The sequence below is a fragment of the Pteropus vampyrus genome, unplaced genomic scaffold (genome assembly GCF_000151845.1).
Source record: "Pteropus vampyrus isolate Shadow unplaced genomic scaffold, Pvam_2.0 Scaffold1000003848, whole genome shotgun sequence".
Classification (NCBI taxonomy): Eukaryota; Metazoa; Chordata; class Mammalia; order Chiroptera; family Pteropodidae; genus Pteropus; species Pteropus vampyrus.
The window spans coordinates 15434-26701 of record NW_011918250.1 but is presented as its reverse complement, the minus strand read 5'-3'; the positions used below and the strand labels follow the sequence as shown (position 1 = coordinate 26701).

General features: G+C 49.6%; 1 protein-coding gene across 1 annotated transcript; it reads left to right on the top strand.

The window, feature by feature from the left end:
- The first annotated feature begins 245 nt into the window (after positions 1-245).
- Positions 246-4887, top strand: LOC105311415 (spermatogenesis-associated protein 31A6-like). The gene is made up of 2 exons (XM_011387406.2): positions 246-635; positions 876-4887. The coding sequence occupies exon 2, from the start codon at positions 1275-1277 to the stop codon at positions 4311-4313; it is 3039 nt and encodes a 1012-aa protein (XP_011385708.1). The 5' UTR covers positions 246-635; positions 876-1274; the 3' UTR covers positions 4314-4887.
- The last annotated feature ends 6381 nt before the right edge of the window (positions 4888-11268 follow it).

The following is an 11268-nucleotide window of genomic DNA, read 5'->3' as shown; positions in this document are numbered from 1 at the left end:
TTTTTAGCAGATAACTAACTAGAAGTGAGACATGGCGGTTATGCACGTACCATGTCTTATCCTTAACCTATTGTTTCAAAAGGTGAGGTCACTACATTATGTGATTCTTAGTTTCCACGAATTTTTAAAGACTTTGTTTACCTATTTTCCTCTGATGGTATAGCTACGCAGCATTAAAAGCCTGCCAGTAATCTCAGTCTTTGTTCTATAGGTTCTCCATGGTCTGACCATAGGGAACAAATGGTTGGGTTTATTGCATAGGGTGTTTTCCTTTCATAGGTAGTTCGTTAGTAATCCCAGAAGAAATCTCTGTGAGATGTCCCCTGAATTTCCTCCCCCACGGGGCAGTTGTGTGGTCTGCAGTGGGTAATGGATGTGGAAGCATTTTGTAAATGACAAAGTTCTACCTTTCTTGAGCCTTGCCATCATTGTCAGGAATTATTGTCCTTGACTTGAATGCTTGGGCTCCAGAGACCTCCCTTCAAGGTGGCTCCCCTAAAGGGCCATTACCCTAGCCTCCTGTAAGACCCCCAGGCTCTGACTTCACTACGTGACCCAGTCTCTTGATTTCCAGTTTGCAGAGATTGCCTGAAAGAACTGGAAGAGGCTCGGAGCCTGATTTCTCTTCTGCAAAGGTAAAGAATCTTCCCCTTCTCTCGGGTCCGCCACCCTCTGGGCTGCTGGACACCTTGAACTGACATGGAAGGGAGGGCAATGGGGTATGGGTGTGGCTGCAGCCCTGGGGTGACAGACAGCAGGGGCACTGTGGAATCAATGTCGGGGATGGGGAGGACCCTAGGCACCAGGTGCCCACCCTGCACGATCTCCTGGCCCCACGTGCCCCTGGCTGCAGCTTGTGCCTCCGTGTCCTGCAGCCACCTGGGAAGGCTCCCTGACAAAGGCAGCTTTTGTCAGAGCTCAGGTCAAGAAGCCACTGGTGAGGCGTGCAAAGCAGTTCCTGAGGGAGCCCGCCAGCCCTGTGCGGAGCCTGTGGAAGATGCTGCTTCCATCATGTCCCCGTTGGCTTCCCCAGCTCCTCTGACTGAACGCCTGCTACCTCTGGCCTCTGCCCTGTCACAAAGTCCTATTATTCAATTTCTATTCATTCACATTCATCCCTGAGTGGCTCTCAGCCACCAGAGCCTTTCTTTCCGCTGGACAACCTTTCACCACAGCCACTTGCACTTTCCCCTTCTACCTCATGCCTCCATGATTCGGAGGCACACTTTCCACCTCCAACAGCCTCCTCTGCACCACCACTGTCAGACTCCACTATGACACCTCCTCAGTGTGACTTGATGGCACTCCCACTCAGGACCATCCCACAAAGCTCATCTCCACACACACCTTTGTCAGCTTCTCCTGTCGCAGTCCCAGCCATCTCAGGCCTTGACTACTCAAGCTGTTCCATTTTAACCCCGTCTCAGTGGCAGGCAGCTGCCAAAGCCTTGTGCCTCTCAAACTCATCACAGTGCAAATCCCAACAAGAGCACCTGTCCCACCACTCACAAGAGGCCTTGCTCAGGAGAGACTCCACAGAAAGAATGGTAGAGGCTGTTAGCCCCTCCTTACTCGAATCCGATGACCAGAATCTCCTGGAGATACAAGTCACAGAGAGAATCAAGATAAAGATTTCGAAGGAAAAAGACAAAGACGGATTATATCCAAAACAAATGAGCCCAGACTACCACCTGAATTCTTTGGGGAAAATGTTGCCATCACTAGGTGCTGAGCAGGACACCACAATCCCCCAACCCTTCTGGACCGCGAAAGATAAGCCAGAGCAACTGCCTAGTCCTCAGCAGCTCTCATATCCTAAGGTCTTGGGGGACCATCTACAGCAAAAATACAACCAGCTTTTTTGGGGTCTCTCCTCTCTGCACAGCAAATCCCCGGTGGCTACTGCCTGGATCTCTGAGAATTCTTCCACACTACAGTCTCCCTCATTCTTATTCAATGGAATCTCAAATGCCTGCCCGATTCATCTGCAGGCTAAACTACCTCCACTGCTTTCCCATTCCCAGCCCCTGCCCCAGCTGGAGTTCCAACCTCAAGCCTTGATTCCAACGATGCTGCAATTACAGGCCCCACCTCTGACTCAGGCCCAGGCCCATCTCCAATCTCCTGTACAAATCCTACGACCTTCTTCTCCATCCCAGATTAGAGCCTGTGGTGTGTCTTGCCCGACAGCCCGGAATGAGCTAAAATCTCTCACCTCAATTGAGATTCAAAATACAGAATGGCCCTTGTTGCCGAAGCAACTAGAAAGTGGGTGGGCTCCGCCGTCTGTGATCGAAAGATCTCAGGAAGTCTTTAATATCTTCACTCCCAACCTTCCCGAGGACAGCTGGGTGGGCTCCATCCTTCCCGAGAATTTTCCAATCAGTCCAGAGCTCCGGAAGCAACTGGAGCAACACCTCCAAAAATGGCTTATCCAAAACCGCTGGGAGCTACCTCGCAAGATACAAGAATCTCTGGAACTAAGGCAGCTTCAGAGCGAATTACCAGGGAAATGTCCGGTAAAGGACAAGCATGGGGCCTCACGGCCCTCTTCCTTCACAGGTGAAAGCAGCAAGGATCCGCAGAAGGTGGGGTTCCAGCTAAAGCAAGACATGAGCAAGGTCCCTAAAAACCTCTCCAGGTCCTCCGAAAGGCCTATAGTGGCATTTCAGGAAGTAGACTCTGAAGGGTCAGAAAATGACTGGATGCTTTTAAGAAAGGACTTGACAAGTGGTTTGCCGAGGAGCTTAGACAAAAATCTAGAAAACATCCCAAAAGGCCATTTAGGCAGGAATTTGGGGCAAACCAGCGAGGGGTTAATCCCCGTGAGTGTGCGTCGATCCTGGCTTGCTGTCAACCATGCTTCTCCCAAGTCCAACGCTCACATGGAAACCAGGAATTTGGGAATCTTAAAGGGTTGGGAACCCTGGGTGAACACCTCCCACAGGGTTTCCTTCCTCGACACAAACACTCAAAAGATGCTGGAAGCACATATGACAAAGTTTTGGGTGAGGCACATGTGCGGCCTGCCCCTCAAGCTCAAGTCCATTAAAATCTTGAAAAAGGTTCAACCCTCACCCACTCTGCAGTTTGCCTTTCCTCCCTCAGCTCCCTGTGTCCCTGGAGACCACTCGATAGTCCAGCTTGCTGAGGTCCTTGGAAAACTTCCTCAGCCCCATCTGGGAGAGAAAGCGATAGGAGAGGAGTCAGTTCCCACCCTGGAGAGGCCTCTCCTGGCCCCCTTACCTGTGTGTGAGGAAATCCAGAGGGCTCTGGGACAGATCCCACTTGGTGATGACCATGGGACCACAAAGGCCTCTCTGGCTAGACAGGAGGGCAGGCCGCCACCTCAGGCCGTCACACTCACGTGGCAGAGTGGGACTGTGGAGTGGGCCATGAAGGACAACACAGAGCCCAGTCCAGGTTCAACAATGTCCAGGAACGAGCCAGGAGGGAAGAGTGGTCTACATGCCTCACGAGACCCCAGCCATCAGGTAACAGTGCCAGAGATGAACATAGGACCCCAATCTTTGAGGGCCAAGGAAGCCAGGGAGGCAGGGAAGGCCACATTGTCCCCTGCTTTTCAACCAGAGTCTAGAGACATCTTGGGAACCAATGTGCTGACAAAGTCCCAAAACAAAAATGCACATTTGGGTAGTTTAGAGGCTCCAGGGACCAGTAAAAGTCCCCTATACCCTAGAATGACTGTTCTCCATGATCCAGGAGAGCCACGCCTTAACACAGAGATGGTTAGTGAGTTTAAGTCCAACGTAAAGGTACAGTCAGAGAACCTGCCACACGAGTGTCCCAGACACAAGCCCCTTGCTACTGACAACTTGGCCTCTCAGGTGCCTCAGTGCCATCCCCAGGGAGTGCCCAATGGAAACAAGCTAGTTTTCCAGATGCTGTGTGGCCTCAAGGCAGCCTCAAGCAGCAGTCCAGAGCAGCAGGAGCCCAGGACCAAAAGATATCAAGGCTTTTGGAAGAATCAGAGCGAGATGTTTGTCCCTACTTATGAGAGAGAGGACTGCAGGTGGCCCAACCCAGGAGAGCATGCAGAAAAGCTCGAGAAATTGGGGACCTGTCAAGACAGGAGTATGAGTTCCTCTGCCCAAGCCAGAAAAACTGTAGGCTCTGTTGGGAAGAAATACCTCCAGCTGCTGCCAGAGAAAAAACAAAGTGTTTTACAAAGCTTCTTCAAAAAAAAGATGAGGCACTTTGTCCAGTGGATTTTCCCCCATAAAAAATTCCAAGGTCAAGATGCTTTGCAAAAGTGCAAGCCCAAATCAGCCACTGCCCAGAGCCAACAGTGAGTCAAAAGGAGATCAATTCTGGATAGCGAGAATGTGGAGGCTCAGGAGCTCATGACAGCTGTGGGACAGATTCTAGAGAAGAAAATGGCCATTCACCATGGACTTCATGCCACGAAGTTAAAGGAGCACAAACGGGAACACCCAGCCCCAGTATGTGTGTGTGTCTGCTGCCTTCCTTACTCCACAGAGCAAGCGAGAATGATGAATTACACCCCTCACAGTCAGGAGGCTGACTCCAAAGACCAAAATTGTTCTATCAGGGAAAAGCAAGTCAGACCTGGGAAGTCCTTGAAAAGTGTCAGATTCGATGATGAGCAGCTGGAAGTGAGTCGCAACCCATCCCTGGCCCCCAAGAAAACACTGTCTCCAGTCAGTGCCTGCCAGTATAGGCCAAGGATGCCGTGCACGCCAGGCCACCAACCACACTGCCCATGGCATTATCTTTTTCGAGGAAGGGTCTTGCCTGGTCCATGCTTCACTAGCCTTTTCTAGTAGGCAAATATGTCTCCAAGAAAAAAAAAATTAGTCCATATAGAAAAACGTTTTTCTCATTAGCATATTCAAAATATTTACTTTTCCCCAATATATGGTTTTTTTTTTTCTCATAAAAGGGTGGTGTAGTGACTTCTTGTGCTTGCTAGGTGTGTGCTTTGGCCTCGAGAAGAAAGGGGCATGGAGGGAGGCTGATCGTGGCATTGCGAGCTTACTCCTTATCCCAAGTCCCTTCATTGCCCCTGATATTTTCACAATACTTGCATTACTCAAACAACAAAAACTACTCTAAAACAAGATGAAAAAAAACCATAAAAACTCCACTCAAGGATCTGGTTCAACTCATCTTTCTCTTGCTTCCACTCAGCTTTGAAATCGTGCAGCTGTAGGAAATAGGTTTACAGGGGCCTCACAGGGTTGGTCATTCCCACTCAGGCTCCAAGAATTGTCAGGAAGTCTTGGAGTGGGGAGTTGCTGGGGCCCTGAGTTCAGAAGCAAGAGAAATCTTGCCCCTAGATCTCTTGGGCCCTAAAGACTCCTTAAGGTCCCTTCTCACCTAATGAAGGCTGCGATGGGGATGGCCTTGTGAACCCCTCTCAGCTTAGCCTGAATAAAATGTACAGCTCGCCCTCCTCCACCTCTGCCTTTCCCACATGTAGAGACCAGACAGATGGCACTTCCTGCTTTGCGTGTGCGTAGGTGTGAGCCTCAGGGAGGATGATGATGAGGGCTGTGTTCACTCCTGCCACAAATGAATGAATGGTCATGGTCACTGGTGACCTGCCTTTCCCTCTATTAACCCCAGGGGAGGAATTCTGGATGAATAGAACAGTGTGTGACTGTATGTGGGTAACTATCTGACAGTCGGATACCGTGAAATTTGGGTGGGATGTGGGTGAAGAATTGAAAAGGTTGGATCCAAGAAAGGAGGCAAAGTGACACAGAGTGTCCATAAATATGCAGCGACCGAGAAGCCCTGATGTCCCATCATCATCTACAGGTATGGGAGGAGGGAAGGGGAAAGGGCCCCAACCTCTGTCTCCACCTTCTTCAGCTCTGAGATCACAGATATAAAGAAGCCACCTCTAGGGCCAAATCTGCAGAATTAAAGCTAGTCAGGAATTGTTAATTGTCTCCACAATACAGTTTCTAGCTTGCACATCCTTGCCTCCTGAATTCTAGAAAAGATGACTTAACAACAGGTGGAAAAGCCAGGACTAGAGAACTCAGTGTCACTCCCAGTGTGGTGACCTTTACATAAACACATGGCCCAAGGTCTGCTCCAGGGGAGAGTTGGGGACTTAAAAGGATGAGAGACTGGCCTGCCATCACGTAATAATTCTTACGTGATTCTAGCCTTGCTTATCCCAGAGCCCTGCAGGAGACGAAGACACCACACAGGATTTATCACACGGGAGCGCAGAAGTGACCTGTCCAGAATGGGTGGTGCAGTCCAGGATTGGTCCTCGGCGTGGCCTGCTCCTAGTGTCGCTTGCCTCCTCTCTGGCCCCAAACCACACAGAAAAAAGGGAGACCAGGAACAATCTTTCTAGAGTGATTCTGCACTTTGTGCCACATTTGGCACACAGGGGGCCCAGCTCGGGTGTCCTTGCAGTGGTGGAGAGTCCTGTTCTAGAACAACCCTGATCTGATGACAGCAGGAATGGTCCTGCTCCCACACCTGTCAGGACAGCTCCTTGTGTCCCTGGAGACCACTCAATAATCCAGTTTGATGAGGTCCTTGGAAAGACTCCTCAGCTCCATCTAGGAGAGAAAGCGATAGGAGAGGAGTCAGTTCCCACCCTGGAGAGGCCTCTCCTGGCCCCCTTACCTGTGTGTGAGGAAATCCAGAGGGCTCTGGGACAGATCCCACTTGGTGATGACCATGGGACCACAAAGGCCTCTCTGGCTAGACAGGAGGGCAGGTCGCCACCTCAGGCCGTCACACTCACCTGGCAGAGTGGGACTGTGGAGTGGGCCATGAAGGACAGCACAGAGCCCAGTCCAGGTTCGACAATGTCCAGGAATGAGCCAGGAGGGAAGAGTGGTCTACATGCCTCACAAGACCCCAGCCATCAGGTAACAGTGCCAGAGATGAACATAGGACCCCAATCTTTGAGGGCCAAGGAAGCCAGGGAGGCAGGGGAGGCTACACTGTCCCCTGCTTTTCAACCAGAGTCTAGAGACATCTTGGGAACCAAAGTGCTGACAAAGTCCCCAAACACAAATGCACATTTGAGTAGTTTAGAGGCTCCAGGGACTAGTATAAGTCCCCTATACCTTAAAATGACTGTTTTCCAAGATCTAGAAGAGCTATGCCTTAACGCAGAGGTGGTTAGTGAGTTTAAGTCCAACGTAAAGGTACAGTCAGAGAATCTGCCATAAGACTGTCCCGTACACAAGCCCCTTGCTGCTGACAACTTGGCGTCTCAGGTGCCTCAGTGCCATCCCCAGAGAGTGCTAGTTTCCCAGGTGCTATGTTGCCCAAGGAGCAGTCCATGGTAGCAAGAGCCCAGGACCAAAAAATATCAAGACTTTTGGAAGAATCAGAACAAGATGATTGTCCCTACTTATGAGAGACAGGACCTCAGGAGGCCTGACCCAGGAGAGAATGCAGAAAAGCTTGAGAAATAGGGGACCTCTCAAGACAAGGGTATGAGTCCCTCTGTCCAGGCTGCGGAAACTGTAGACTCTGTTGGGAGGAAATACCTCCATATGATAACAGAGAAGGAACAGGGTGTTTTAAAAAAACTTCTTCAGAAAAAAAGGATGAGGCTTTTGTCCAGTGGATTTTCCCCCGTAAAAAACTTAAAGGTCAGGATGCTCTGAAAAGTGCAAGCCCAGATCAGCCACTGCCCAGAGCCAATGGCCAGTCAAAAGCAGATCAATTATGGACAGCGAGAATGTGGAGGCTCAGGAGCTCATGACAGCTGTGGGACAGATTCTAGAGAAGAAAATGGCCATTCACCATGGACTTCATGCCACGAAGTTAAAGGAGCACAAACGGGAACACCCAGCCCCAGTATGTGTGTGTGTCTGCTGCCTTCCTTACTCCACAGAGCAAGCGAGAATGATGAATTACACCCCTCACAGTCAGCAGGCTGACTCCTAGGACCAGAATTGTCCATCAGGGAAAGGCACGTCAGACGGGGCAGTCCCTGAAAAGTGTCAGATTCGATGATGAGCAGCTGGAACTGAGTTGCCTCCCATCTCTACCCCACAAGAAGACACTGTCCCTAGTGAGTGCCTGCCAGTATAGGCCAAAGATGCGAGGCACGCCAGGCCACTAACCACATTGCCCAAGGCATTATTGTCTTTTTCAAGAAGGTGTCTTGCATGGTCCCTGCTTCACTAGCTTTTCTAGTAGGCAAATATGTCTCCAAGAAAAAAAAAATCAGTCCATGTAGAGAAGCGTTTTCTCATTAGTACATTCAAAATATTTACTTTTCCCCAATATATGTTTTTTTCTCATAAAAGGGTGGTGTAGTGACTTTTCCTTGTGCTTGCTAGGTGTGTGCTTTGGCCTCGAGAAGAAAGGGGCATGGAGGGAGGCTGATCGTGGAATTGCGAGCTTACTCCTTATCCCAAGTCCCTTCATTGCCCCTGATATTTTCACAATACTTGCATTACTCAAACAACAAAAACTACTCTAAAAAAAGATGAAAAAAACATAAACACTCCACTCGAGGATCTGGTTCAACTCATCTTTCTCCTGCTTCCACTCAGCTTTGAAATTGTGCAGCTGTAGGAAATAGGTTTACAGGGGCCTCACAGGGTTGGTCATTCCCACTCAGGCTCCAAGAATTGTCAGGAAGTTTTGGGGTGGGGAGCTGCTGGGCCCTGAGTTCAGAAGCAAGAGAAATCTTGCCCCTGGATCTCTTGGGCCCTAAAGACTCCTTAAGATCCCTTCTCACCTAATGAAGGTTGCGATGGGGATGGCCTTGTGAACCCCTCTCAGCTTAGCCTGAATAAAATGTACAGCTCGCCCTCCCCCACCTCTGCCTTTCCCACATGTAGAGACCAGACAGATGGCACTTCCTGCTTTGTGTGTGCGTAGGTGTGAGCCTCAGGGAGGATGATGATGAGGGCTGTGTTCACTCCTGCCACAAATGAATGAATGGTCATGGTCACTGGTGACCTGCCATTTCCTCTATTAACCCCAGGGGAGGAATTCTGTATGAGTGGAACAGGGTGTGACTATGTGTGGGTAACTATCTGATAGTCGATACTGTGAAACTTGGGTGGGATGTGGGTGAAGAACTGAAAAGGTTGGATCCAAGAAAGGAGGCAAAGTGACACAGAGTGTCCATAAATATGCAGCGACCGAGAAGCTCTGATGTCCCACCATCATCTATAGGTGTGGGAGGAGGGAAGGGGAAAGGGTCCCAACCTGTCTCCACCTTCTTCAGCTCTGAGATGACAGATATAAAAAAGCCACCTCTAGGGCCAAACCTGCAGAAGTAAAGCAAGTCAGGGACGGTTAATTGTCTCCACAATACAGTTTCTAAGCTTGCACATCCTTGCCTCCTGAATTCTAGAAAAGATGACTTAACAACAGGTGGAAAAGCCAGGACTAGAGAACTCAAGTGTCACTCCCAGTGTGGTGACCTTTACATAAACACATGGCCCAAGGTCTACTCCAGGGGAGAGTTGGGGACTTAAAAGGCTGAGAGACTGGCCTGCCATCATGTAGTAATTCTTATGTGATTCTAGCCTTGCTTATCCCAGAGCCCTGCAGGAGACAAAGACACCACACAAGATTTGTCACACGGGACGGCGGAAGTGATCTGTCCAGAATGGATAGTGCACTCCAGGATTGGTCCCTCCGTGGTCTGCTCCTTGTGCAGATTGCTTCCTCTCTGGCCCCAAGCCACACAGAAAAAAAGGGAGACCAGGAGCAATCTCTCTAGAGTGATTCTGCACTTTGTGCCACATTTGGCACACAGGGGTTCCAGCTCAGGGGGGTCCTTCCAGTGGTGGAAAGTCTTGTTCCAGGACAACCCTGATCTGATGACAGCAGAAATGCCTGTCAGAACCCCAATGTGCGGGACCAAAACCAGCGTTGAGGGGTGCAGGGGCATAGGTGTTCTCATGCCGCGGGATCTTCCTGGAGCTAGGTCCTGCCTCTGGGACCCAATCCTGAGCAGCCACCGGGCTGCGCACAGCAGTGCAGCCTGCACCTATGGAAGGGTGGGACCCAGGGCAGCAAGTGCCCCAGGTCCGCAGGTGCTTGGGAGAGGGTGTCTCACAGCTGGGACCTCGAGCTTGGCTGTGCTCATGGGTCGTCTCAGGCACCGAATGGTGAATTCTGAGTGTGGGGGGAGCCGGACATGCACGCCATGCTCCTGTCAGCAAAGTACCAGAGTGACTGGGATGCTGACGGAAGCAGCAGCAGGAAGGGGCGAGTCCCGCTGCTCATCAGTGGTTGCTCAGTCTTTCATAAGGCACAGTAAGGCCAGCTATAGAGAAACCCACACAGGGACCTCTCACACAGAGATGGCACACACAGACACCTCCTAACAGAGACTTCTCACACAGAGACCTACCTCCCGGACACCTCCCAAAAGAGAACTCTTCACACTGAGGTCTCACAGAGATGCCTCACAACAGACATGTCACAGACACATAAGAGACATACAACACAGAGACCTCACAAAGGTACCTCCCAATAGACACCTCTCACAGACACCTTCCAGAGACCTCTTGTTTTCCCACAGAGATCTCATAATAAGACCCCCACAGAGATGTCACAGAGACATCCCACAGAGACCTCCCACATAGACTGACCCAGAAACAACACACAGACAGCACATGTGGCCTCACGGAAACCACCTGAGCACCACCCACTGACAATTCCTTCTTAGTGAATGTGCAACTCAGACAACTGACAGCAAAGAGAGGTATTACTTGTGTCCCCTTGAGATCCTCGAGATACTATGACATTGTCAGGTCACCATCATACTAAATGGGGTTCTCTACTTGGAGAAATGCTTGGGAATTTTTGTTCTTTTGTAATGTCATTGCTTCAACAAAAAAATTACAAATTCCACATGTAGATTTGCAAAATTAATTATTCTGCAGGTTTTCAGTAGCTTGAGAATCGTAAATTTTAAACACGACTAAAACACTGTCATCCTCCAATGACAGAAAATCTTATTCGGTTTTAGTGATCGCAGAGCCAAATTGTATGACTGTCGCATATTTTTTGTTGTTGTTGTTGGGGGCTACACCTGAACTTGAAATGGCTTATTTGTTTACTTTGGAAACATAATGTCGATGTGCAACAAATGGATTCTAGGAATGAAATAAACCAGGAAAGAGGCATCTGAATGTTTACTCACTTCCCAGAGGGCTTGGTAACTACCACATTTTGCACATACAGTTTGATTGTGGAGTTTGTTTTATTTTTTAACAAGTAACAAATGTGAGGATTTTTTACAAATAAGTCAAATTCCTAGCAACA